The sequence below is a fragment of the Leptomonas pyrrhocoris genome, assembly GCF_001293395.1.
Source record: "Leptomonas pyrrhocoris isolate H10 chromosome Unknown, whole genome shotgun sequence".
NCBI classification, from domain to species: domain Eukaryota; phylum Euglenozoa; class Kinetoplastea; order Trypanosomatida; family Trypanosomatidae; genus Leptomonas; species Leptomonas pyrrhocoris.
Genome location: NW_015438377.1, coordinates 271,541 through 297,885, shown reverse-complemented (window position 1 = coordinate 297,885; position 26,345 = coordinate 271,541). Strand labels below are relative to the sequence as shown.

Below are 26,345 nucleotides of genomic sequence, written 5' to 3'. Positions count from 1 at the left end.
TGCTTGCAGTCATTTCGCGCAAAATGAGTGGCGCCCAAAGCGCGCCACCGTCAACGGTCTAACGCTTTGATACGTCGCGCAGCACGTCCATTGACCGAGTTGCTACGCTTCGAGCCGACTCTTTCGCTACTCCCCTCTTCCGATCTTCGCCTCTTTTCCTTCAGTGTGTATTATCAAAGCGGCCAGAAATCCCCAACCCTGACATCAGCGCGTGGTAAAAGAATTCCGCCGGGACTGCTCTCCTCCTTCCCCCCTCCCGCCCTTCCTTTTCACTTCCCCATTGACTCAGTTTTTTCGAGAAGCCAACAGCTTACTCCTTTCAAAAGTCTATTCCTATCCAACATTGAGGAGGGCTTCACACTGTTTGAACTCAAAAACCTTTTTGCGGGCTTTTTATTTGCGGCACGTCAGGCACTGGCCTTTGCAATCGGAAATCTTAACCGAATAAAAACTGGAAGGCTCGTCGGTGACGTCACATCTTTGGCGATAATTCTGCTTTTTCGAACCGTAATGTTCCACCGTTCAAAAAAGAAGAGCTTGAAGGGTTTCCCTTAGCCTTGAGGTAACAGTTACAAAGCACACTGTTTTGCAACAGTTATTCACCGCACAACCTTTTCGGCCGGCTTTGCGACTTGAATCGTTTTCCTAGTCATCGAAAACCGCGTCTCCGGCACTCGGCGTTGATTTCGGATGCTGCGGCCAACTAGATGGCCTCTACGAGCTCTCAAAACACTCTTTTCTAAATTGCTCCATCGTATTTGTGGTTTGCATCGACAACCAAGTACAGCATGTGCCTACTTGTTTTCTTCCCGTGCCAGCTCTTCTCTTTTCTTCTCCTCGTTAAGCTTTCACACTCCTCCTTTCTTTGCTGCTGATTTGTTTCCTCTGCTACCTGCACAGTATTGCTCGACTACAATCCACCTTTCACAAGCTCGCTTCAGATTTCGTACGACTCTCGCAATGTCGTTCAACACGAAGTTTTCCATGTGGTGGGGCAGCGTCACCACTAAAACGGAGAGATTGTTCAACAAGGAGAAGCAGCGCATGGTGACGCATGAGTATTACGATAACCCCAACGCGAAGGCTGCTCGTCCAAAGAGCATGCATTCGATCCGCGGTAGCATGAGGATGCAAAACTCCTCTCGCGGAAGCCAAGACTTCGGTGATGATGGTGAACCGAAACGCCGGTCCTCTTCCAAGCGTTCGTCGCGAAGCAAGCCGCAACAAGAGGAATCGGGAGACGATGTCAAGCAGGTGCAGCAGAACGACTATGAGGGCGTTCCTCAGGATCAATATCCGCAAGAAATGGGCTATGGCATGCCGCAAAGTGGCCAGTATATTTAGTCTCCAATGATGCAGAATCAGCAGTACACGCAGCAGCAGCCGATGCAGGGTGGCTACCCTACTGAAGGGTACGCCAATCAAGGCTACTCTCAAGGATACCGCAAAGGCTATTGAAGAGCGCGGAGATATGAGGGAGGGTAGTCGAAATTGCGCTGTTTCTTGTACATAGTCTTTTTACTTTTCCATATATCTTTTTTTGAGTTTACAACCTTCCGGAATGAGCCATCTTTTGGAGCTCGTCAAATGAGTCTTCGAAACTCCTGTTGATGCTTTTTTTTCTGTTTCTTTCTGTTTTTCCCCTCTTGTTATATTTCGTTCTCCTCTTCTCTTTTCTTTGATCGTTCTTCAATGTGGTTCAAATGGCTCATTTTATTATCTCTTTTTCTAAGTCTTACTTACGACTTTACTTGATTTTTTTGTGTGTTTGTTTAGTTGTGTCTGATCTTTCTTGTAAATGACTTTTCTTTTCTGATCATTAGCATTTCCATTGATGTGAAAGCTACCTATTTTACGAACAGTCGAGTGTATTGTACTGTTTCGTTTGTTATGTTATTTTGGAGTTTTCTTGCTTAGCAGCTGCTGACACCCTATACAGATACATCTGCGTTGATGTGCATAGGTTTCGAGGAAAATCTGTTTGTGTATTCAGGCAACTGTTTTGTTGAGAATGACTTTGTGTAGAGTGATTGAAATACTTATTTCTTTTCATCGCAAAGGCCTTACTTAAAACTGGTGCCTGTTAAAGCTTGCTACTGGGTATACCATGATCTGAACTTCTGCACGAGGCGTGAATTGCAGTAGATGCTCTCCCGTCAAACTGACCTGTTCTCCTAGCATTTATTTAATCGTTCTCTCCTCCATTCAATGAGATTAATGCTCTTCTGGACCGCAATGCTCGACAATCCGCTTCTTTGAGGCAGCACATCGATGCAAGTGAGATGATCGTTAATTGAACTAATCTGCTGGCGTATAGTTTAGTGGCAATAATTGTTTCGAGTTTCTCTTTGTGTCCTTACGCAACTCCTCTGCAGTCTTTCGCCTCTCCTTCTTCTTGTTCTCGCACAACCACTGTCGAAGCACGCATTCCAAAAACAGTAACAGAACCAAAAAGAAAAGTTTAGCTTGTGAGCTATGGGTAGGGGCTTTGGACGTGGTGCGAAAAGCGTCGCGATTGTGACGCACGCCCAAACCGGCAAAGCCGGCAAGAAGACTCCGAAAGGTCTTCGTGGTGTTCGCCAAAAGAAACGCCAGAAGTATCTTAAACGCAATGATGCGCAGTCAGAGCTGGAAGAATCTCTTGGCCTGAAGAAGGATGAACGGAATGATAAACATGCGCCTAAAAACCTGGCTCAGGAGATTGCTGCGGTTCAATTTGCACACGTCGTGAACAGACGCGAGAAAGGCTTCAAGCATCTGCGGAAGCAAATTATAGGAGCAGTTAAGGATGTTCGTCGCAGATACGCAGATAAGGCACACAAGAAACACAATAAATGAGGTGCCCCCTATTGAAAGTGAAGAAGAGGATCTTATTCCTGATTGCGTTTTCCAATGAACTGTGCAGTTTTCGTGTTCGCTGTTGATGTTGGCAACGGCCTTCTACCATCCCAAGCTACTGATTTCCAACTCTCAAGAGCGTGCTATTGTGGTCGTTTGCAAAAAAGTACTTTTTTTTCTAACAATGTGAACGAGTAAGTTTCTGTAATTGTACATAAGCTCCGGCTTGTGCTTTCAACTAAGCTGTTTCGCTAAAACATTCATTCACATGCCGCACCGAGTTTTTAGCACGATTACAACGTGGCATCTGTGGTATTGTAATCGTTGTAATAATTCCATATTAGGTCATTCTTTTGGGGGGATTATTTTTTGGTGTACATTTGAGACGGTGTCGTTAGGATACGCGGTAACGCAAAAGCTTTGCGCTATCCTGATTGATCATCATATTCAAAAGATTTTTTTTTTGCATCTTCTATAGATCTTTTCTGGCTTTTTTTCAACTGAAATGGTCACCGTTTTCTAGTATAGCTGTTGTTTTAATATTCTTCCTTCTCTCTCTCTCTTCGTCCTTGTCCTCCCTTTTTTTAACCTCATTCGACGCGTTTAGATTTGCAGCAAAGCCGACATAGTAAATATGCAACGGCGCTTCCAAAGCCTTTTCCAACCACGCCGAGGCGGACTCTTTTGCGTCGATGCTTTGTTTTCAGCACAGCGAAAAGTCAATGGTTGTCAACGGACTGGCGGGCGTGAGGAGGATGAAGACCCAGCAGTTGTGCTAAGGAAGTTGCAGGAAGAGATGCGGAAGCGCTCGTTAGCTGAAGGGAAGGAAATCCCACCGACTCCGCCTCGTCGCTCGGGAAAAACGAACTTCTTTGATAGCAACCCAAAACCGGAAAACACAGAAGAGCAGGACACGAACAGAACACAAGAAGACTCACGCCATCCACAATCGGGGCCACACTCGCAGTCAAACGTGAAGCGGAAGGGAGGTGCTGAGACGAAGACGTCCAATCCGTTTCTCCAAAAACTGACGAAGATGGAAGTTGACACGCAATCAACATCTTTTCCCACGTATGATGCCGCAGCAGAGGAACGCCGGAAAAAAATCGACGCCAAGATCAAAGAGGAGCGCTCGAAAATGGTGGTCTTCCGAGACGTGGGAATGGATTTAGACAAGCCGATTCTTTCTCGTGACGTTTTCCTCATTTTTAAATACTTTCGCTACGGCTCGGAGTTCGCCGTTGATAACGAGCTGGAGCGCATGCTGCGTTACTTTAACGAGCACGCCACGAATGAACTCAAAATCATCCAAGACAGTAAACTCATGCGCGGCCCCCCAACGCTCTCGCGAAAGCGTCGACATACACCGCGACCAAGGTCCTCCGCACAGTCATTTGGGAATCCTACGTTGAAAAACGATCAACGCGAACACGACGAATTGGCAGTGGTGCGACAGCAACAGCAGGCGCTACAGTTTCAGGTTAGCTCTTTCTTTCCACGGGTGAGGTGCGCAAACACCCGCCAGTTTTGTTCCCCCGGCTCTTCCGCGAACGCAGTAGCAAGCACCCTTTCTACACTTCTTTCAGCAAGCCACAACTCGTCTTCCTTCGCTCCTTTTCTCCCATCAGCGGCAGCTGAAGAGAACAAGAAAGGCAGCACCGCCGCAAAGAAGTCCTTCAATGCCAGGGACGATGGCCTCTTCACCGTCATGTCGCCTTCGATGTTTCGTAGACCTGCAGTCGTCATTTACTCGCAGCTAGGCCAGAGGTTCGGCTCCCAGGCCGACACGGAATGGCGTCGTCTCGCCTACACCTCAATCTGTCCGGGCCTCCTGCCTTACATTCCAATGCTAAGCAATACCGCAAAAGAGGTAAAGGATGAAACTGCTGGTGTGCAATCGCCTTATAGCGTGTCTGGTCAGACTGGTAAAAAAAAAGATGGCAGTTTTTCTCGTTCCTCGGCGTCCTCCCGCTCAATGCCGATCGACGTCATCTCACTGCGCAGCGTCGACGTGTACAAGTACGCCTGGGTGCAACGCATGTACGTCAACCGCTTTGCCAAGTCTCTGTCTCAAACAACCTCCGCTGCCGGGTCAACAGCTGCTGGCGAACCGTCAGTAGCGGAGGTCAATCGAGCGTTGATTGCCTCTACGACGTTTGTGGGTAGTCAATTACTGCAGCCGTTCTACACCACGTTGGGTTTGCGCAACTACCTATTACCGCATGTGATGCTTGTAGATCATGAGGGCGTCATCCGCTGGCTAAGCGGGGGCTGTCCGGATGCTAATGAGGAAGCTGTCTTTTCCTCATTGTTGCGTCAGCTGGAGTCGGAGTATTACAAGGCTTCAAAGTAGTACGCCGGCGCATCGAGGCGTGGTGGTTGTGGCGTTGTGTGTTTGTGGTGTCGTTGCCATATATGTTTGTGAGGGTTCTTCAATTTTTCTTTTGAGAATTGCTCGATCTGTTTTGTTCACATTTAAATAAAAACCGTGTTTATAAGGAAAAAGATGCGCTTCAACTGGATGCCTTTTTCTCGAGAAGTGGATTGGTGCTTCAAAGCGTAGCGCAGGTGTTATCTCCGTCAGCATTAGCATCTTTTCCAGTCTCTTTCTCTTGTGAAGGAAAAAAATGTTCATAACGGAAGTGCAACTCATGTCGAAAACGCGAGATGAAAACGATCTGTGCTTTGCAGGCTTTCAAACACGCATAATATTAGCCGTATTTCCTCCCCCGCCCAATCAAGTATCTGCGCTCCCCTTGAATGAACCGCTGCATTCTTCTTTTTTACATTTCTTTCCTTCCCTTCTTCTTTTTCCTGTCACGTGTCCCTATCATCTTTTGCCTTTTCACTTTTTTTTTAAGTTTCGAGAAAACAGTTTATTCAGGTTTACGACTTCCACTTTAGATCCTTGTCATGGCTTCATTGACTCATAGAATATTTGCATCCCTCAAAGCAGGAGGAAGCCCGACCCCGATGGTGTCAGAGACGCACAATGCCGGCGCCGGTGTTTCAGCGACACCCTCCGCATCCTCCGCCTCACCCACCACTGCGTGGAATGAGCGTTTTTATCACGTCGCCGTGCAAGGCTGCTGCCATGGCGAACTCGACCGCATCTACGACGCCTGCACAGTGCATGAGCGGCAATCAGGCAAACGCATCGATGTGCTCATCTGCTGTGGCGATTTCCAGGCAGTACGCACGGCGGGGGACATGGACAGTATGGCCGTGCCTGACAAGTTCAAAGTGATGGGCGATTTCCACAAATACTGGAGCGCGGTAACGGCGCCGTATTTGACCATTTTCGTCGGCGGTAATCACGAGAACTCGGACTTGCTGGCTCAGGAAAGCTACGGCGGCTTCGTGGCGCCGAACATCTATTACCTCGGCCACTCCGGCCTGGTGACGGTGGACAACTGCTTGCGTGTGGCGGGACTGAGTGGCATTTTCAAGGAGCAGGACTACGATCTCCCTTACCCACCCCGCCCATACGCCGCGAACTATGGGTGGAAGAAAGGCGCCTATCATGTGCGACGCATCGAGGTGGCGAAATTGCACACCTATCTGCGTGCCGCGCAAATTCTGCGGCAATCAAAAAAGGAAAGCAGCGAATCCTCTGATTTGCCCTTGGTGGACATCTTTGTATCGCATGATTGGCCGGTTGGCATCACCGCATACGGCGACGAGGCCCAGCTACTGCGCTTCAAGCCTTACTTTCGCGACGACATTCGCCGTCACGCCCTCGGCAACCCGCACACGATGAACCTGCTCCGAGAGGCGAAGCCGGTGTACTGGGTCGCGGCGCACCTCCACTGCTTCTTCGAGGCAACCGTCTCGCACACCTTCGCACGCTCTTCTGACGATGCGAAGGGAGGTGCGGAGGCCTCGCCTGCACCCACAAGGTTTGTTGCCCTCGATAAGTGCGCAAAGGGGTCCGGTTTCTTGACTTTTCTGGATCTGCCACGCCGTCCGCGCTGCTCGACAGCGACTTCGAGTGCAGCGGTGGCCGGTACCGCCACAAAGAGCGACCTTCACGACGTTGATGGCGCAGCACGCATCCAACGCGACCCGCTCTGGGTGGAAGTGCTTCTCGCCTCACACCCCTACGTCGCAGCGAACCAGACAACAAAGACAAGCAGCAGCACGCAAGGAGCTTCGTCTTTGCCGGCTGTAAGACAACGCTGCTTCGACGTCAATGACACGGTCCGCGAGATCGTGGCGCGCCACTCATCGGGCTCGCCTGCAAACGAGCCGCTGCCTGCGGCGGCTCTGGCATCGTCCTCCACAGCAGCACTGCTGAAGGAGCTCGAGCTATCGCCTACTTTGCCACTGCAGCAGCAAGACGTAGCCTTGAGCAGCAGCTCCGCCACTGCATCTATGCGCTACGGTCAGGGCCGACAGAGTGCAGCCCAGTGGGCAGTTTCGCGAGCCGATGACATCAGCTCTCGCGACTTGCACCGGCATCATCCGCGACAACGCACTGAAGTGTCGACCGCGCCGCCAGTGGTGGAGGCCGCGCCGGCTACCGCAGCTGCCCCGTTAAGCTTCTTCGAAGACGTCGGCACCGCGACGCCCTTCCTTACCGCCCCTGCACCGACATCGTCTTCCACGGCATCCGATGTGAAGCCGGCACCCGCGCCATTAGGCTGGTACGAGGACACGACGATGTAAACACGCACGTGCGGTGTGCGACAGCACCGTAACCTTCCTCTTTTTTGTCTCTTCACGACTCGCACCTCTTTAACCAGCTTTCTTGAGCACTGCTTCTCCACGACGAACCCGGTTTATGTTCATTGCTGCCGCTCAATCGACTTCGGGGAGGAAGCTGCCACGTTGAAAAGTAGCAGTAATACATAGGAAGAGTTGTTTGGTGACTGATCAGCAGCGCAGAGACAAGGTAATACGTAGCCTCCGCGCTGTTTTTGTTTTGTTTTTGTTTTTGTCATCTCTGGTCGTGTTTCTTCACATCATTCGCTACTGCACCGTTGATGAATCAAAGCAGTACTTCGAGCAACACACACATACTAAAACCGAAAAATTGAATCATGGAATTGTGAGGAAAAGCACGTTTCACGTCTGTGTTCTTCTTCGCCTCCGACTGCGTCGACTTTCTTTCAAGTCAGACTGCACGACCGTTGTTCTTGCGAGTGCTGCCGATCACCTCTACTGATTACTTTCACGCTCGCCTCTCTCCTTCCACACGTGTCTTCATCTTTTTTCAACGTCACAACGTCATTCGTGTTCTCATCCATCTATGCAACAACAACAACCCCAAAAAAAACCCTGTTCATGATGATGGTGTTTCTTGTTGCTGTGTTTCTCTTACCTGACATATTTGCCCACCACTCCTTGGGTGTCTCTTTACCGACAAAAATACAAGTAAAGGAAAACACGTAAAGTAGAACAGTTAAAGCAAAAAAACAGCAAACACCTTTGCACTTAACATCAGGAAGGAATCAATTTTTTTTTTTTCCAAGGGGTGTTTCATCCGCTCCCATAGAGAGAGCGAGAGAGATTCACTACACTCCTGCGGAAGGAGCCATACACAAGCGAAGGCAAGCTTCAACTTGTAAAAAAAAAAGGAGAGGAAGGCCCTTCTTTTTTGTACATTCGCTGTTTCAGATCCGCAAAGAGACCGAGTTTTACCAACTCTGGTCCTTCTCACGTTTTTTCGCGTTTCGTGTTCTCGCGCTTCCTTGTCTGGACCGCGTCTCTTTAACTCGGTGTCTTTGTCCTTTTTTTTTTCTTCCTTTGCCACAGGGCCGCCAGTAGGGCACGCGCGTTTACAACAGTTAGCGGCTCACGAGACGCTGCCGTCTGATTGGTACCTCTCAGATAACTGGGCACACAAGAAAAGGAAAAAAGAACACCTTGTTAAAGTCAGCAAAAATTAAGGAAAAAAAGACGTTGGTTCTTCCTGCCTGCTGTTGCTTTGCTCAGTCTTACTATTATTTCCCCTTCACAGCTTTACATCATACACATAGAAGTGTAGAAGCCACCTAAAAAAGAATCTATGTATCTTTCTTCTCCTCTATCTATATAGGTGACATCCCCGAAACGCTTGTGTTTATTGTTTTTTTTTTTCTTCTCTCTCTTTTTTTTTCCTTTTCTTTTTTTTTGTCAGTGTTTGTTTGTGGAGTCGGTGTTGTACGTGCTTTCGTGGAGCGAAGGTACTGCATGAACTCCCCGCTAACTCACTTGGGACTTTTCCGAGTTGAATTCCTATCGCGTAGGGGTTCGTTGGCCAACGTGTTTCGGCGCTCTTTTTTTGTGTTGTGGTGGTTGGTTGCTCTGTTTTGTCTCTTTACCTCCCCTGTGGCTCTAATCGTCTTTTCTCCTCCGGGCAACCCTTTCTTTCTTTTCTTTTTGTTTCATTTCGTTTCTTTGGTGGCCGTCTGTATTGGTTTTGTTTCCCGAAGAGAGCGGCGGCAAACTGTCCTGCGTCATCGTGCCTTCCGCATCGGCGGAGCGTTCTCATTTGCACTTTCGTTTTTTCTTTCTTCTTTTTCTCTTCCTCCCCCTTTTCCCGCGATCCCTTGCTCACTGCTTCGCCTTCTGTGAATATATACCTCCACCGCAACGAAGGTTCAACAGTTCTTGGGGGGGCATTAAGCAAGTTTAAAGACAACACACCCACGAAGAAGAAAGCAATAAGAAGAGAAAAAAGAAAGGAAAAGTAAGTGAGGATGGACAGCGTTGACGCCGCACTGTACCGCGGCAACGCAGCCCATCCATCCTCGCCGATCGACTTCAACGTTGACACAATACACCCACGTCCGCACCCTAGCAACGGCAGCAGCTCTCTCGGCGTCGCTGCGACACGGCAGACCGCCTCCCCGCGCCCCGCACCGCCGCCACCACCGCCGCAGCCCTTGTTGAAGGAGGTGCTGCCCGAGGAGGAGGAACTCGATCAGTTTGACATTGTGCTCCAGCAAGATGCGGCGGCCAGTAACTCGCAGTTCGCGGGTACGCACTCCCCTTCAGGGGCCACGCCGCCGCTGGCAAGCTGCGCGGCAAGCAGCGGCCCGCACGGCGCGGCAGGGGGATCGAATAACGTCAGCAACAGCCTTAGTAGTCCCAGCGTGCTGCTGCAGAGTGCGTCGAAGCTGATGCCGTCGGTGGCGGGTGTCTGCCAGGCTTCTGCCCTCACCCAGGATAGGGAGCAGTGTGCACGCCTGATTCATCAAATGACGTCTATCCTGCGCGGGGAGATCAACCTGCACGGACAGCCCACAAACAGCAGCGCAAACGGCAGCACAACCACCATCACCACGGCGACTGCGACGACGACACGCTCCACCGCCGCTTCCGTTGTCGCCTCCCCCGGCGGGGACCCCCGCGCAACGAGCTCGCCAGCGTCCCTCGCCGCCGCCGTCGCCGCCTCCGCCTCCGCGCACAACTTTGAGGAGGAGCTCAGCCTGCTTACAGACATTATCCTGGAGGCGAACCTGGCGCACAACCCACAGTGGACGGCCAACGTGCACCGCGGCACCGGCAGCACAAATGGCTACCCGTCGCCCCTGCACGCCGCCCGCAGCTCTCCCCGCAGCGGAGGTGTGGGTCAGTCGCTGACGGGCATCCAGGCCGTAGCAGCAGGTGCCGCCGCTGCTGGTGTGGGTGCCCCGCACAGCTTCAACCCGACGAACAGCACGGCGGGCGCCACAGTAGCCGTCGCAGCCCGCTCACACTCGCGCACGTCGCCGGCCGGTCCGGGCGCGTACGTCTCGATGCGTCAAATCAGCCCCACCGCGGCCGGCAGTAACGCGCAGAACACCGACGGCCGCTCCACCATCGACACCGAAGTCAGCGACTCCCTCTGCCGCCTGTCCAACATGGGCGGCGGCGGCGGCGCGTACCACCACCTTTACGTGATGGAGCACGACGTACGCCCCATGAACCCCTGCCAGGGGGCCGCGGCGGGTCCCACCGCTACTACAACTGCCGGCGGCGGCAACAGCAGCGGCAGCGCCTCCCGTCAGACGAACTCCACCGCGCCCTTCCCTCAGCCACCGCCGTCTGCGGCGGCTCCGTGGGCGTCGCTGATGTACGGCAGTGCGAACGTCGGCCACCTTGACCGGGCCGCCATCGCCAGTCTCACGAACCAGCAGAGCTCCCGAAGAGCCAACGGCAGTGCGGCGCGCAGCACGAGTGCCACGGTGAAGCACCCACGCGCCGTGAAGCCGGACCCGCGTAACGACCTAGCGAAGGTGGGCCGCATCCGTGGGCCGCGCAGCCGCACCGGCAAGAACGTCGCCCCGAGCAGCCACTCCGCCTTCTCGGAGTGCTCCGGTGGCGAGACGCGTAGCTGCCGCTCCACGCTGACAGGCGCCCATCGCGTTCTGTCGTCCTCGGCGAATGTCACGACTAACACGTCGATGTCCAGTAGCGTGTTCAATCACATTCAAGTAGAGCACGTGATGGCGGCGACTAGCGGCGACCGGCGAGACTGACCAGGAGGGGCGCTAAGGTGAAGAAGTCAATAGTGGAGTGGTGCGCAAATCGAAAGGCGAATCCGCGTGCGGGAGAGCGAGAGAACTGTGTCAAAGCTCGCAATCCGTTGTGTTTCTGTAATCCATGGTGTTTCCTGATTTCTTTTTTCCCCTCAGTGACTTTGTTGTGCGTCTCTCCTTTCTTCGTCTTCGTCTCTCGTTGACACATTGATACCCACGTAGTCTCTCCTCCTCCAGCTGCCCCACCCCTGTGTGGCCTCCATCGTGCTTCTAAGGGTGTTTCTGTCTACCTGTTTTTTCTTCTTCCTCTCCCTTTCTTTTTTTTCGCAATTAAAAAAAAAGAATATTTAAAGCTTCTGTATTTGTATAAACGTGTATCTTGGTTTATCTTGTCTTTTCTTTTCTCTTCTCTTCTTTGCTAAAAAGCGGCTGTGTGTGTGTGTGTGTGTTGAAGCTGTGCTTGTTCTCTCGGTTTTTGCATCTTGTCTTCTTCTTCTCTGGTCGGCAATGCTTTCTTTTTTGTGTGTGTGAACGCTGTGGAAGACGAGACCATCGATTTGCTTCCTTTATGTATTGTCCCTTTCGGCCTTCCCCGCCCTGTCGACGTGCTTCTCACGCGATGCGACTGCTCTCACTTGTCACGATGGAGTCAAACCTCACGGTTCTCTGAATGTCTTTTCTTTCGGAAGTACTCTCTCTTTTTTTTTCTTTGTTCTTCTTTCCCGCGGCCATGGTAAGGCCTCTGCGCTGTAGTCCGGCATGCGGAATGAAGAGGAAAAAAGAAGGATTGAGAGGAGCGACGAGAAGAGTTTATGATATACGCATATACAAACAGAAAGAAAAGAGAGAACCGGAGCGTGGAAAGGGAAGCAGTCGCGGAACAATGTTGAGCACTCCTGAAAGGAAAAGAAAAAGGTGAGAGGCGAAACATACGCGACAGACTGAGAGGGAGGGAGGGAGGGGAGAAAAGCCTGCGCGGTGTTTTATCTTGCTGTCGCTTTCTTTTGTGTGTTCTCTTCAAAGGTGTTGCTCTCGTTCTTTTGGCCGATTTTTGGATTCTCTTTTCTTCTTCCCCCGCTCATTACCCAGGTACTCGAAGGTGACAGATAAGGGTGTTTTTATATATTTCCCAGGAGTATATATATCATTCCTTTACACATATATATATATATATTTATATTTATATATGTGTGTCAGATGTTGTTCACCTTTTCTTTTCTCTTCTTTTTTCTTACTGCAAGAGTTGTAATACTATTTATTTCTTCTTTTTTTTTTGGTAGAAACTCTGTATGTACCCTCGTTGGGTTGGATATCGGTGGGTAACGGAAAATGGGGGAAGGCGGGAATGCAAAAATTGGAACGGCATCAATTATTATATATCTAAAGAAGGAAATGTGTGTCAATACCCGTTTTACGAGCACCGTGCTGTACGACTTCTACACGTGCGACGGATCGCGTACGCGCGTTTACATTATTATTATTATTTTCGCGATGAACGACTCGGCATTTGTTGTTATTGCTGTTGTTTGTACCCCGCTCGTGAACCGTGTGTGTTTGCGTATGTCCTCGATCTTCTGCTTGTACGATGCACTTCCAAAGGTTTTTTCTTCCAACCCTCTCGTTGTGTGTGTGTGTGTGTGTGGTCTGGAGAAGAGAAACACTGTAAAAAGGGAAAAACAAAATCCAAGAGGCTTTTCTCATTTTCCATGTTTTATTTTTTTCGCTGTACATTGTACCCAGCCTCCACTTCTTTTTTCTTCATGTTTTTCGGTTTGTTTCGTCTGTCGCTGCTGTTGCTTCGCTCTTCCAGCTCTCCTCCTTCGTCGATTGTATTTTTCTTTGAAGCGTTAAAGTGGCTGCGGGTCATCTCATTTCTTTCTCTCTCTCTCTCCCTCTATCTCTCTCTTCATTTCCTTTTCCTGTTATTGGAGACGCGTGCGGGCTCTCGTTGATTGTGGTGGGTTTTTTTTTTTGCTTTTCGTTGGTGTGGGCCTGTTTAACGAGCGGGCTGCTATTTCCAAGAGAAGGAAAGAGAAACGGAGCACGAAGCTGTATCGTGTGTAGCGGCTTTGCAAAGACGTGTGTCTGCTTGGGTGCGAGAGGGAGTGAGGAAACACAGCCAGAACGGAGAATAGTATTCGTGCGTGTGTGTGTGTGTCGCGATGTAGGTAGTTTTTCTACTTTTTTTAGTGTTTCAGGCTTTTTTACGCTGCGATGGCTTCGCGGGGTGTGATGTATAGAACGGGAAAAGAAAAACACGGTAGAACCAACGGCGAGAGTGACGTGAAGAGCGGTGAAGAGAGCAGGAAAGAGGGGGAGGAGAAAAGAAAAGACAAACTAGCGCGCTAAGCAAGCGCGAAAATATATACATACTTCTTACATTCACGTTTTGTGGGTATGGGCGAATACATGTAGACAAAAACCATCTCTATGCTTGTATTTTGTTGCTTCCGTTTTCTAGATGCTCATGGAGAGCATTAGCACTGCAACGTTACCATTGTAGCAAACAAACGTTGTCTTTTAAGTTGTTATTGGGCTGCTCATATATATTCGAGTGCTTTTCTTCGTTGATCTCTCTCCTCTTTCGTCTCCGTCCTCCCTGTCACTCTTGTTTTCTCCGCCGTCGCCGTTTGCTGTTTGCTTTGTAAGGGGTACGCTTTCTGCTCGGATTATTATTTTTTTGTTCAGCACTTTACTCCACATCGAAAGCGAACCCTTCAAAGCTGGGGCGCAGTGGAATGGTAAGTACCTCCTGCTATTTACCTCGCCTTTTGGGTGTTGTTTGACGTCACTGCGGAGATCACTTCCTTCCCATTGGTTTTTATATCCTTTCTTTTGATTTCCCTCCAGCCTCACCTTTTTTCCCTTTCTCTCTCTCTCCGACGCCTCCGTGCTTTCTCACTTTCGTTCCTGCTCCATCGTATTTTCCTTCGAAGCTATCACTTCGTGTTTTATGTCCCCGCTATCTCGTCAGGAAAAGTGAGTCGTTTTCCATCTATACACATATATATATATATATACGGAGTAAGACAATATGCTGTGGGAGGAGGGGAAAAGAAAAAACAGTAATAAAACTTTTCAAGAAAGCGAAATGCGAGGAAAGGTGGAGAAAGGGGAAAGGGGGAAGAGGCACGTTGAGGAGCGCCCCCGTCGCTCACGCGCTCATTCACCTCCTTGTATGACTACAGTATGTGTGTGTGTGTGTGTGGAGTTCCCCATCGTCTGCTGTGACGTATAGCACGTTCTATCACTATGATTACTATCGTTGTCGTGTTCTTTTGTTGTTGTTGTTGTTTTACTGGTGCCTCTGGTTTTTGTTTTTGCTACACACTTTTCTACCTCGCTCTCTCTCTCTGTCTCATTATTATTTTTTTTGTTCTCCGCGTGCTGAAGCAGATGATTTTGTTGTTGCCGTTGCTGACTGACGTTGTGTTTTTGTTGGACTCTCCTTCTTCTTCTTTTTCGCTTCTTTTCTCTCTCTCCTCTCTTCTTTTGCTGTTGCTCAACTAATTGGTTTTTTTTTCTTGAAGGTTACTATTGATATTTACCACCGTTTTTTTGTCCTTCTTGTTTTTTTTTCTGTTTATCCTTTTCCTTTCTTCATCTTCGTACTCTTTGGGTTGCGATGCATACCGTCGGCCTACCCCATGCCCCTCTACGCACATGCATGCCCCATGAACTATCTTCTTCTTTGTTTTTAGAGGAGAGGTTGTGATACAGCAGCAGCGGTACTGCCGCCGTACATAACGGATGTGTTTTCCCTTTCGTCCCTTTTACACATATATATTGTGATCATCATTTGTTCTGTTTTGTTGTTGTTGTTGTTTTCGTCGTCGTTCGGAGTGTTTTTGGTGGCGCTGTGTGGTGTTTGCTGGGCTGCGATTGGTGTACTGATGTTGCTGATGGCTCAACTTACAAAAACTTCGCTTTTTCCTCCGTTCTCGATCAACATATGTCTTCCTCATTCACGCTTTGCCTTCGTTTTTTTTTCTTTTTATCTGTCTTCTGTCTTCAACCTACCGAAAAGGGAAACCAAAAAAAAAACATATATATACTGAAGCGAAGTACGCCGTCTCCTCCCCCGGTGACGACTACGAATAATGACACAAGCGATCAGCAACGGCGGTGATAACGAGCCGCTGATGTTGTTGCTGCATTTGCACTGCACGCCTTTTTGCTGTTGCTGAAGCAGACGGCTGATCAGCGACGACGAGGCCCAGTGTCAAGTGTCTGCTGAAGAAAGAACCTTTCGCGAGGTTTTTGTCGCTTTACGTGAAAGGCACCGTCACAGGCTACGCTGCTCCTTCACCAAGACAGTCATCCCGCTTCACGATGAGAAGCCTCGAAACGGGTACATAAGTTCAACCCTCTTTTTGTGACTCTCCTGATTTCCGCTCCAGTGGACTTCGCACAACAACGTTCAAATGGAGCGCATGCTTTAGATAGTGCACGTAAACCCTCTCCTGTTTTGCTGAGTCACTTGTGATTCTCTCTCACTCTCCCTCTTACCTTTTTTTTTTAATTCCTTTGTGGTGGCTCCTGCATCGTGCGCACACCCTTCTCGATAGCTCCGGATTGGAGACTCGAACTTGCAGCTGAAGAAGCCAATCTGGACGACTCAGCCTCACTGTGCGCCTACGCAGACGGTTTATTATTTCTATTATTGTTATTGTTTCTCGTCCGCTTATTTCTCTTTCTTTCCTTTAGTTTCCTTTGCTAGAAGAGGAGGACAAAAGAGGAAAAGATGTCCGCGTTAGCGAGGAAGATGATGGAGAAGTACGGGTGGAAGGAGGGCGAGGGCCTTGGAAAGGAACGCACCGGCACGAAGTCCTACGTGAGGGTGGTGCGTCGTGATCCGCACGTTGCCACCGGACTCGGCCACGCAGCGGACCCGGCTCAGAGCGGCAACCTCGCCTCCACCCACGCCGTGGAACTCGACGCCATTTACGGTCAGCTGCACAAAGAGAAGAAGAAGTTGAAGCGGGCACGCAGCAGCGACAGCAGCAGCAGCAGCAGCGACTCCGCCAGCGGCGTTGACGAAACGGAGGAAACTTCAAGTGCGCAGAAGAAGAGCAGGGTCGCGGAGAGACCTTCACGCCGCCAACGCGACTCCTCGAGTGATGACGACGATGACAGTGGCAGCAGCAGCGATAGTAACAGCGGTAGCTACAGCAGCGATGATGAGGACTCTGAAATGGCTGCAAAGCGTGTGAAGGGTGAGCCGCTGGGTGATGTAACCCGCATGACGGACAAGGCACTTTTCGAGCGTTGCGGCGGCGTCCGTCTCGGTCGTGCTGGCCGTCATCGCTTCTTCGACGGGAAGCTAAAGCGGATACATGGTAATCAGTAGCGTATGCGTGCCTGTCTGTTGCGGTGTGTGTATGCGTGCAGGTGCGCGCAGGTTTTCTGAAGGTCAATACTAATAAAAACCCAGTAACTATTAAACACGAATAAGTTTACGAGGTCTCCATGCTGTGTAGTCCGTTTGCGGTACAGATAGTTGTGTGTGTGTGTGTGTGTTTTTCTTCTTGGCTGCGTACGCGGATGTCAACAACGCCCGAAAGGTACAAAAACAACGCCACGACACGTTTCGATTGGTCATACAAAGTGGGAGAGAAGGGGGAACAGCAACCAAAGAAAAAGGTCCTGTGAAGCGAACGGAGCCCCTTTCTTTCTTCTACTCTTTAGCGTGGTCCACACCAAACGTATTGTATATATATACAGGAAGGAAAGGGACGCATCATCGTTGGTTTGTTCTGTGGTGTGTGGACGACTTCGTCGAGGGATTCCGACGGTCCCAGTGCGTTTCTCACTCACGCTGAAATCGCTACGTCTCCTCCCTCCTCTCCGCATCGATGCTTTGTTTTTTTGTCCCTCTTCGTTGGCCGTTGTTGTTTCCTCAACTGCCTCCAGTCAAGTTGTACGCACTGCAGTGCCTCCCGTCTATATATATTCTCTACACCACTCTCACCCCTGGTAGCTCAATGTGGCGGCGCACGGCCCTCGTATGCCTCATGGCACGCACTCCGCCGCACCTCCGCGACGCAGGACGCCCCGTCAACCGCGCCGGGCACAGCGCCGATGGCCGAAGTGGAAGCCACGTGGCGCAGACGAAGATGAGCACGGCGGCGGCACCCGCAGCAAGCGCAGGGCCTCAGCAGCCCTCCTCTCCGAACCTCGCGGAGACGGGTACGACAGCGGAGACATCATCATCATCCAGCGTCTCTCCCGCGTGCTTTTCTTCTCCCCTCTCGCCGCCGCCGCCGCCGTCGTCAACATCCCTTTCCACGCTGATTCATACGGTGGAGCGGCTGAAGGAGGCGACGCGGCACACGCAGCACACACTGCGCAGTCAAGACGACGCCCTGCAGCTGCTGCAGCAAAAGTTTGCCTTGATGCAGCGACACGTCAGTCAGCTGGAGAGCACCGCGGAGGGGCTGCGTGGCAAGCTAAGCGATGTGCATCGTGTGGTGGGTGAAATCGTCATGGGGCAGCGCAACACGGACCTGCTGATCCAGCAGATGGAACGGCAGCAGTTAAACTTGAAGAACCCTCCCATGAGCGCACCGACACAGGTGCGACACGACGATGTTAGCGCACCACGTGTGGGTGAGGGTGCGAGTGCGTCTCACACAAGTGCCTCTGCCACTTCCGCCTCGTCGCCGGCCAGTTCAGCCGATGCACAGACCTCTGCCTTGTCGGATCCATGCGTGGCACATCAGGTCGCGGCGCTCGAGGCACGTGTGAATCAGTTAACGGTGGAACTGTTTGGCGCAGACCGCCTTATCGCTGCCGGTGGATTCAATGCCGCCCAGGCATCCCCACCTGCAGCGGAAAACATGGCGGTCATCCTCGCCTCTTCCGACACGGCCGCCAAGCGGGCGGCTGTGATGCGGGCGCTGCAGCAGCGACACGCCGTTAGCCTCTTCACCGACGCGGCTGGCGTGACGCGGGTGGCGGGGCAGTGTGTGCGCGTGCACAATGTACCCCTGAACATGGGTGCCACCGAGGTGCGAGAACTGTGCGTGCGTCACGTCTGCGAAGGCGACGGCAGCGGTCTCGTGAGCTGCATGGTGCGCCGCAGCTCCGTTGTGAAAGCCAACCGCGACAGCAGCAGCAGCAGCAGCAGTTCTTTGAATGCGGTTGCGGGGGCGGCGGGGTCAGGTGCGGAGGCAGGCACGGACGCAGCTCCCGTGTACGCCTCACAGCAGCGGCACAGCGCGAGCCCCTTGTCGACGACAGGAGGAGAAGCACTCACGACGTCGACCGACGTGTCTTCTGCCGCGATTGTGGGCGCCCTCCCTCGCGGTGCTGCCGTGGCGGCCCTTCAGCCCAACACGAAGGCGTTTGAAGTCGTTTTTGCATCTTCCGCGCTGGCGGTGCGGGCATTGAAGGTGCTGAACGGCTTGCAGCTGCGGCCCACCTTGCACACCGAGCCCATTCCGCTCGCCGTGGAGCCGGTGGTCTCGGCAGATGTGCTTAACGCCTTCCATGAACTGGAGGCTTCCAGCCACGGCGCTGTGCACGCGAAGTAAGCGATGAAAAACGCGACCAACAGCTTACCTCCTCCCCCCCCCCCTCCTTCCTCCTCCGTGTTTTTTTTTTTGCTATTGTTGTTAATGAAGGACGTTTAGAGGGCGTGTGCGCGTAGCAGAGAAGGAACGTCTTTGTTCTACTGTTTCACCGAATTCACAGAGCATCATTCAAAAGGAAAGAAAAGAAAAAGGCGACCATATCTTTTCGAGATTGGTGAGATGCACCGGTGCGGCTTGACGTGGAATCTTTCTGTAACAGCGCAATCGGAAATCACGGTGCTGGACCGTCTCGTAGGTTTCATAACCTTTACAACGCTTTGTGGTGCAACCACTAAGCGGCCCTGGGCCTCCGCAGAAGCTTCTGTGTGTGTATGTGTGCATTAATCTCCTGCCTTTTATACTCTCGCCTCGTTCTTTCTCTTCTTTCTCCTGCGTGTTTTTCTCTTCGTCTGTGTTGTCGCTGTCGTCGTTGGCGGTGATCATCAACGACGCGTTGTTTGTTGGGCTTGTTCTGCAGCCTTTAACGTACAAGGAGAAAGAAAAAAAGGTTAATAATAATACAGATTTGGCGGCAACCCAAACAGGCGTCCCAAAGGCGGGTAACCTGCAGCGCACTATTTTGTTTTCTTTTCTCTTTTTAGATCAAACGACGACGAAGTACGTTGGTTTGGTTTTGTGCGAGTGTGAGCGTCATTTCTCCTCTTTTTTTCTTTTCCGTAGACCCCCTCACGGTAGAGCTGAGGAGCCGCGCCGTTGCAGACACTTATACAGACACACACACTCAACGCGCGTTGCTTTTTTTTTTCGAAGCCTGCGCCAGGAATGATGTCATGTTGGAATGGTAGGATGTTGAAATGTACCTTAGTACCCCATTTTCCTCTCTTCTAACCTTGCGACAGTCTTCGACTTTCGCCTCTCACTTCTATTGTCGAGTCCCGCCCACCCGAGCCCGCACCGCCCCGCTTTGGAGGCGGACTTTGAAAAGGAGTCTGCCACTTCGTATGTATATATCCAGCGTGAAAAAGATGTAAAGTGAAAAATATGGTAAATTCGCTTTCTGGAAAGATATGCCCTCATCCGAGGAGGAAGACACGATGGTGTCGGGCAAAACACCGTTAATGTATGCACACCCCAAAACGGGCCATCAACAATAGTTTTCCCTTTCCCTTTCCTCCCCTTCTCCATCTCTACACATGAAAACATGAAGCATTATTCACCTCTCGTTCTCTCTCTCTTCGCGTTTCAGCGTACGGTGCATTTGTTTGTTCCTCTGTCCATCAACAAAGGATAATAGTTACCCACATACGCGTGTGTGGTCACGCTTACCTCCTCCTCCCTCCGCCCTTCTTCCTCTCAGCAATGGGGAAGAAGGACAGTGGAGCGGCAGCGGCGGAGAACATTAAAGTACTCGTCCGCTGCCGCCCACTAAGCGAAAAGGAGAAGGCGTCGGGACACACGCCCTGCGTCGACCTCGACCTCGCGGCAAACACCGTCGCGGCGAAAAGCGTGATTGGCGAACCAGACCGCTTCACCTTCGACGCCGTCATCAACAACAGCTTCTCCCAGAAGGACATCTTCACCCAGTTCATCATGCCGCTGGCGGACTCCGTGTTGAAGGGGTTCAACGCGACCGTCTTCGCCTACGGTCAGTCCGGCTCCGGCAAGACGCACACGATGACGGGCGTGATGGGGGACACGGAGATGGAGGGGATCATTCCCCGCTGCGTCGCGTATATCTTCCAGTCTGTGAAGAAGATAAAGGAGGAGTCGCCGTCGATGGCCGTCAGCATGTACGTTAGCTTCCTCGAGCTGTACAACGGCAAGGTCCGCGACCTTCTGGCGAAGCAGCAAGTCTCGCTTGAAATTCATCAGCACAAGGATAGCAGCTTCTTCGTGCAGGGGGCGGTGGTGGCGCAGGTGAAGCTGCCGGAGGACGTCATGTCCCACCTCGAGGAGGGCACCGACCGGCGTCGTGTGGCGTCGACGGAGCTGAACGCGGACAGCAGCCGCTCGCACTCCATCTTCACCCTCCTGCTCGAGTGCACCGAAACGCTGGAGGACGGCACCACGCGGGCTGTGTCGAGTAAGCTGAACCTGGTGGACCTGGCGGGGTCGGAGCGGCAGGGCAAGACCGGTGCCTCGGGCGACACGCTGAAGGAGGGGTGCAACATCAACCTCTCGCTCAGCGCTCTCGGCACTGTCATCGACACCATCGTGAAGGGGGGCTCGCACATCCCCTTCCGCAGCAGCCCCCTCACCATGCTGCTGAAGGACTCGCTCGGCGGCAATAGCAAGACGGTGATGTTCGCCAACATCAACCCCAGCGAGCGCAACCTCTCCGAGACGGTCTCCACCCTCCGCTTTGCCGATCGGGCGAAGCAGATCAAGAACAAGCCGGTGGTGAACATGGACTCGAAGGATCAGAAGATTGCGGAGCTGACAGACATGGTGAAGGAGCTGAAGGAGAAGCTGTCCAAGTACGAGACGGAGGGCACCGCCGGGATGGAGGAGGAGCTGGAGAAGCTGCAAGAGAAGGTCGGTGACCTCGAGGTGCAGCTCGACAACGCCACGAAGGGTCGTGAGGCGGACTTGGTCGACTACGAGACGGTGAAGGCGACGTTGGCAAGTGAGCGGCAGTCCTTCAGCACGCGGCTGGTGGAGGTGGAGGACGAGGTGGTGCAGCTGCAGAACCAGCTGCAGATCACGGAGAGTAACGCGAGTGCTGTACAGGCCCAGCTGAACGATGTGTTCGCCCTCTGTCACAGCTACCTGTTGACCGCAGAAGAGAAGACGGCGCAGCCGGTGGAGCAGCTACGGACCGTCGAGGCGCTGGAAGTTGTGTTGAAGGCGGTGAAGAAGCGGCTGGGCGACGGCGGGGCCTCGGGCATGCAGGAGCAGATCGCGTCGCTGCAGGCCGACCTCCACGCGGCCCACGCGGAGCACAAGGCGACGAAGAAGGAGCTGCGCTCCACGAAGGGGCAGCTGGAGAGCCAGCTGAAGGAGGCGCGCGAAGCTCTTGAGCAGGCACGCGTGAAGTTAGAAAAGGCAAAGATGGGGTCGAACAACTCCTTCAGCAACGCTTCTGCCTCTCGCCCCGTCAGCGCGAGCGTCGCGAGAGACTACGCCGCGCAGCAGGAGAAGGTCATGGCGGCGTTGAAGATGGACAGCACCGGCGTCGCTGCGATGCAGGTCCTGCGCGACGAGAACGAGAAGCTGCGTCAGCATCTGCTGTCCGCCGCCAACGCCGTGTCGCCGACGTCGGCGCGTGGCAGTGGCATTAATGCGGTAGCGAGCCTGACCAACATGGCGGCCGCCGCTAGTTTCCCCACCCCGCAGGATATGATGCAACTGAATGCACTGCAGGCGGAGCTGGAGGAGGAGCGGACCAAGTCAGCCCAACTCACCAAGGCACGCGATGAGCTCTACGCAAAGATGGACGCGCAGGGGGCCGAGCTGGCCAAGGCGGAGACGACCATCGCCCAGCACGACCGGGAGCTGACGAAGGTGAAGCAAGAGTACGAGGCCAAACTGTCCGCCACCGCCGGCTCCGACGAGGAGGTCACCCGGTTAGAGTCCCGCCTGCGGGAACGCACCGACCAGCTGGACCAGCTGCGCCAGCTGCTCGAGAAGCAGAAGGCCATCATCGTCAAGAACAACGAGAAGGCAGAGTACTTCCAAGCCTCCCTGCGCGAGAAGAACGAGGCGCTCGCGGCGCTCGATCAGCAGTGCCGGGCGCAACTGGAGCAGAAAGATACGCAGATGCAGCAGCTCATCAACAAGCGGGTCGAGGAGTTCACCGAGCAGCGCAACGCCGAGATGGACCAGAAGATGCACAACCAGAAGAAGCTGAAGAAGAAGCTGCAGAAGTTGCAAGAGGAGCTGGAGGACTGGGAGGCGAAGTACGACACAAAGATGTGCGAGTGCGCGGACCTGCGCAACGCGCTGGAGGAAAAGAATGTCCAGTACCTGCGTCTAATGCGCCGCATCGAGTACGCCGACGACGAAGTGGAGGTGATTGAGCAGAAGGAGCAGTTCCAGAATGCCCTCGAGCGGGCGAAGTCGGAGCGCAAGCGCAAGGATGATCTTTTTGCCAAGGGCGAGGTTAAGAATGCCAAGAAGGCGGCGAAGCGCTGTGGGACTGCGCACTCTGAATATTCAGAGTAAGACGGGAAGCGTTCCTACTTTTCTTTTTTCTTTCCCTTCGTATTTGGTTTCCATATGGCACTTCCGGCCTCTCTCCGCCCTTCCCCTTCTTTTTCCGCGTGCGTGTGTAGACCTTCTCGATCATCTGTGTTGCCCCTCCTCACCTCAACGTGCCCCTCTCTCTTTCTCCCTCCCTTGGTGCAGTGTGTGTCGTTTTCGCTCTAGCCTTTTTTTTGTTTTTGTGGTCGTTTTACTTCGCTGCTTCCACCGCTGTTTCCATGTGCAAAGGCGTGTTTCTTTCTTTTTTCTTTCACAGAGTTCTTCGAAATTGGTTGTCGCATCAATTCTTACGACGGCCTGCTCTTTTTTCTTCTTCTTTGCTCTCCCTCTTGAAATCTCCGTGCTGTTGCCCTGCGCCTTTCTGGTATTACGCCTTTACATTTTTAACTTCTCTTCTTCTTTGTGTGTGGCACTTCCGATGAACGATGTATAGTTTGGTGTGGTGGCCGACCCTTGCGGCACAGTTTATGTTTAACACTCTTTTGCTGCTCTTTTTCTTCTTATTATTAGTATTATTAGATTTCGCTTCTCAAGGTTGCCCTTTCTTCCTCCAACACAATCACACGATCACACACACACGCATAGCATGCAACTGGTTGCCACGCACGCTCTTCCCTTTTTCTCATTCCTCTGCTGTGCCGTGTGTATGCGTGTTCGGGGGCGAGGAATAATAAAACGCAACTAATGGAAAAGGGAAAAGGAAAGAGAAAAATGACGTAATCGAAGTGAGACGATGACGTATGTATGTGACATCATTGAAGTCGATTACTGTCCTCCCTTTTTTTATTATTATTATTGATTATTACTATTAGTATTGCTCCGCGATGATGTGTGCGTTCTGCATGTTTATTGTTTATTGTTTTACTCGATGTTTTCACTAAACACACGTGTGGAAATGCCCTCAGCCCGCACCTCTTCGTGTTTTATATAAAGCCTTCTTCTTTTTCCCCCGGTCTCTTCTCTCTTACCTACGCTTTTCCTGCTTGTATTATCTTTTCTTCTTCTTTCTTCTTCACTGGTGTTATATGGGTGTTGCATGTGGCTTTACATAAATATATATTGCGGGATTGTGTTACTTGGAGCTCGCTTTCTCCTCCTTTACAACTTCCCCGAATCGCGTTGGATTTGTCTCTTACCTGTGTAAAAAGCTGCGCCGCCCTCGTCCTTTTTTGTTGTTGTTGTGGCGTGTATGTGCGTGTATGTTGTGCGGGGGCTGTGCTTTGGCTCTTGTATTATTGTTTTCCTTTTTTCCCTTGAATTCGAGTTTGAACATTTTCTTTGTTGTTGCTTTTTCTATCACGCTTCGCTTCAACGGGTGCTCCGATTTCTCATACCGTTTCCGATGACACGTACCTTTTACGTAGTCCTCTCCCATCTTCTTCCTTTTCTCCTTCCGGGTTCCACGGTGAAAAAAAAGAAACAGATATTTACTTTTCTTTTTGAAGGTTGTGTGGTGTCGAGCAAGACCGTGAGCTGCCGCAGCGACGGAAGTGATGTGGGATGCGACGGGTGATGCAACGGAGGTGCGAAGTGTTTGTTTTTTCTTCTCTCTCCCTCTCTCTCTGTTGCAGAGTAGTGCCCGGGAATGCGCACCCTCTTGATCATTTTCTGTTTCTCTCTTCTTCTTCTTCTTTTGCTATGTGAAAAGGGAAAAAGAAATCAACGTGTCGATGCCGTTACTCTGGCGTGATACATCTTTTTTCCAAACGAATTTAGGATGAATCACTGAATAGACGTGGGACTCACATGTGTGGGTGTGGGTGTTTTATTGTCTCTTGAGAAACTCAAGCACGCACCTCAACTTGCAGAGTTCCTCGTTTCTTCTTCTTCGTACGCTTTTCTGCATTGAGCTGAGAGGAAAGGGGAAGGGGTGCAGCGCTCGCCGTCTCCTCCTCTCCCCGTCTCCTGATGGGCCTTGTAGGGCATTCCCTTTGTTCACTCTGCCTCTCTTACTCGCTCTCGCTCTCCCTCCTTACCATTCTCTCCGTCAGTGTCATCGTCTGAGTCCGTCTCTTTTCACCAGTGCATCTCCCTCAACGAACTATATATATATATATATATATATATTACCGCGTTAACTTTAGTGTCCTTCCACTTCCTCACCGTTCCTTTTCTCTTCCCGTTACCCATCCTATTTTTGCGTATTAATCATAACGAGTATTTTATAAGCGGTGGACAGACCCACGAAGAAAGAAAATGGTCGTCGCAGTCGTCTTCTCCATCACGTTCAAGAATGCCGAGTCGGAGCAGGCCTTCTTGGACGCCTTTGCGAAGCTGCAGCAGCACTGCATCCACAACGAGCCTGGCACCCTGACCTACGAACTCCACCAGGTGTTTGATCAGGGCGAGCCCGTCCCATTCCAGTACATTGTGCTGGAGCGCTACTCCAACCTGTACCACTTTGAGGAAGTCCACCTCAAAAGCTCGCCCTTCCGCACTCTCTTCCGCAACATCGGCGAACTGGAGGTGTCGGAGCAGACGCTGCGAGTCGCCACCAACGTGGCTGCGCAGCCCACCCTCGACGCGAAGCCGGATGTCTGGTCGGAGAACGACATCGAAGACCCCCTCCTGCGCAAGGGCGTGCTGGTCTTCTGCGGGGCGCGGCACGGCAATAAGCCCGCGTACGCCGAGGAGGCCCGCGCGCTCGCCACGTACATCGTCGAGGAGCTGAAGCAGCCCTTGGTGTACGGCGGCGGTACCGTCGGTGTGATGGGCACACTGGCGAACGAAGTGAAGGACCGCGGCGGCAAGATCATCTCCGTCATCCCGGGCTCGCTTTCTAGCCGCGAGGTGTCGGGTCAAACCATCGGCGACCTGATCTACACCACGGCGACCATGTCGGAGCGGAAGAGCATCATGTTTGCGCACGCCAACACGGTTGTCGCCCTGCCCGGCGGCGTTGGCACCTTCGATGAGCTGCTGGAGGTGCTTACGCTGTTCCAGCTGAATGCCTATCGGCCGAAGATCGGCATTGTGAACGTGGAAGGCTTCTTCGATCCGTTCCTGGCTCTGCTGCACCACCTCGTCGCGGAGGGGTTCCTGGAGGAGAAGATTTTTGGCTTCGTCGTGATAAAGCCGACGGCGGTGGAGCTGATGAAGGCGCTGCGGGACTTCGTGCCGCCGCCCAGCCCGGCTGCGTCCCTCGTCTGGAAGAGCCGTCCGTAAAGGAGGTGAACAACAGCAACAAAACAAAAATCCATTCATTTCTTCGTTGTCTGTTTGGATGTGCCGTAGGGTAATCGTGAGTTACACCCGTCTCTTCGTCTAACGTATTTTTTCTTCTCTCAATTGTTCTTTAAAAGCAATAAATACGTATATATAT

The 26,345-nt window shown here is 52.0% G+C and overlaps 11 protein-coding genes across 14 annotated transcripts; all 11 read left to right on the top strand.

Annotated features, from left to right (window-relative positions):
- Positions 1 to 817: 817 nt before the first annotated feature.
- Positions 818 to 1,344, top strand: ABB37_07958 (hypothetical protein; the record flags this gene model as incomplete). 3 transcript variants are annotated; one of them, XM_015806774.1, is made up of 1 exon in its annotated part: positions 818 to 1,344. In XM_015806774.1, the coding sequence occupies exon 1, from the start codon at positions 961 to 963 to the stop codon at positions 1,342 to 1,344; it is 384 nt and encodes a 127-aa protein (XP_015654645.1). In that variant the 5' UTR covers positions 818 to 960. The 3 variants fall into 3 exon arrangements, with proteins under 3 accessions (XP_015654645.1, XP_015654644.1, XP_015654643.1); XM_015806773.1 differs by having other exon boundaries at positions 845 to 1,344; XM_015806772.1 differs by having other exon boundaries at positions 900 to 1,344.
- A 1,076-nt stretch (positions 1,345 to 2,420) lies between these two features.
- On the top strand, positions 2,421 to 2,838 carry ABB37_07957 (hypothetical protein; the record flags this gene model as incomplete). Its single annotated transcript, XM_015806771.1, has 1 exon — positions 2,421 to 2,838. The coding sequence occupies exon 1, from the start codon at positions 2,476 to 2,478 to the stop codon at positions 2,836 to 2,838; it is 363 nt and encodes a 120-aa protein (XP_015654642.1). The 5' UTR covers positions 2,421 to 2,475.
- A 606-nt stretch (positions 2,839 to 3,444) lies between these two features.
- ABB37_07956 (putative mitochondrial hypothetical protein) lies at positions 3,445 to 5,191 on the top strand (the record flags this gene model as incomplete). Its single annotated transcript, XM_015806770.1, has 1 exon — positions 3,445 to 5,191. The coding sequence occupies exon 1, from the start codon at positions 3,473 to 3,475 to the stop codon at positions 5,189 to 5,191; it is 1,719 nt and encodes a 572-aa protein (XP_015654641.1). The 5' UTR covers positions 3,445 to 3,472.
- A 507-nt stretch (positions 5,192 to 5,698) lies between these two features.
- On the top strand, positions 5,699 to 7,506 carry ABB37_07955 (hypothetical protein; the record flags this gene model as incomplete). The annotated part of the gene is made up of 1 exon (XM_015806769.1): positions 5,699 to 7,506. Exon 1 carries the CDS (start codon positions 5,752 to 5,754, stop codon positions 7,504 to 7,506), a length of 1,755 nt encoding a protein of 584 aa, XP_015654640.1. The 5' UTR covers positions 5,699 to 5,751.
- Positions 7,507 to 9,521: 2,015 nt separating this feature from the next.
- ABB37_07954 (hypothetical protein) lies at positions 9,522 to 11,285 on the top strand (the record flags this gene model as incomplete). Its single annotated transcript, XM_015806768.1, has 1 exon — positions 9,522 to 11,285. The coding sequence occupies one exon, from the start codon at positions 9,522 to 9,524 to the stop codon at positions 11,283 to 11,285; it is 1,764 nt and encodes a 587-aa protein (XP_015654639.1).
- A 1,289-nt stretch (positions 11,286 to 12,574) lies between these two features.
- On the top strand, positions 12,575 to 13,237 carry ABB37_07953 (hypothetical protein; the record flags this gene model as incomplete). The annotated part of the gene is made up of 1 exon (XM_015806767.1): positions 12,575 to 13,237. One exon carries the CDS (start codon positions 12,575 to 12,577, stop codon positions 13,235 to 13,237), a length of 663 nt encoding a protein of 220 aa, XP_015654638.1.
- A 2,792-nt stretch (positions 13,238 to 16,029) lies between these two features.
- ABB37_07952 (hypothetical protein) lies at positions 16,030 to 16,635 on the top strand (the record flags this gene model as incomplete). The annotated part of the gene is made up of 1 exon (XM_015806766.1): positions 16,030 to 16,635. One exon carries the CDS (start codon positions 16,030 to 16,032, stop codon positions 16,633 to 16,635), a length of 606 nt encoding a protein of 201 aa, XP_015654637.1.
- A 562-nt stretch (positions 16,636 to 17,197) lies between these two features.
- On the top strand, positions 17,198 to 18,820 carry ABB37_07951 (putative mitochondrial hypothetical protein; the record flags this gene model as incomplete). The annotated part of the gene is made up of 1 exon (XM_015806765.1): positions 17,198 to 18,820. The coding sequence occupies exon 1, from the start codon at positions 17,270 to 17,272 to the stop codon at positions 18,818 to 18,820; it is 1,551 nt and encodes a 516-aa protein (XP_015654636.1). The 5' UTR covers positions 17,198 to 17,269.
- A 516-nt stretch (positions 18,821 to 19,336) lies between these two features.
- On the top strand, positions 19,337 to 19,851 carry ABB37_07950 (hypothetical protein; the record flags this gene model as incomplete). Its single annotated transcript, XM_015806764.1, has 1 exon — positions 19,337 to 19,851. Exon 1 carries the CDS (start codon positions 19,675 to 19,677, stop codon positions 19,849 to 19,851), a length of 177 nt encoding a protein of 58 aa, XP_015654635.1. The 5' UTR covers positions 19,337 to 19,674.
- Positions 19,852 to 20,026: 175 nt separating this feature from the next.
- ABB37_07949 (putative OSM3-like kinesin) lies at positions 20,027 to 22,984 on the top strand (the record flags this gene model as incomplete). Its single annotated transcript, XM_015806763.1, has 1 exon — positions 20,027 to 22,984. The coding sequence occupies exon 1, from the start codon at positions 20,180 to 20,182 to the stop codon at positions 22,982 to 22,984; it is 2,805 nt and encodes a 934-aa protein (XP_015654634.1). The 5' UTR covers positions 20,027 to 20,179.
- Positions 22,985 to 25,013: 2,029 nt separating this feature from the next.
- ABB37_07948 (lysine decarboxylase-like protein) lies at positions 25,014 to 26,188 on the top strand (the record flags this gene model as incomplete). Of its 2 annotated transcripts, none has more annotated exons than XM_015806762.1 (1): positions 25,014 to 26,188. In XM_015806762.1, exon 1 carries the CDS (start codon positions 25,220 to 25,222, stop codon positions 26,186 to 26,188), a length of 969 nt encoding a protein of 322 aa, XP_015654633.1. In that variant the 5' UTR covers positions 25,014 to 25,219. The 2 variants fall into 2 exon arrangements, with proteins under 2 accessions (XP_015654633.1, XP_015654632.1); XM_015806761.1 differs by having other exon boundaries at positions 25,107 to 26,188.
- Positions 26,189 to 26,345: the final 157 nt, after the last annotated feature.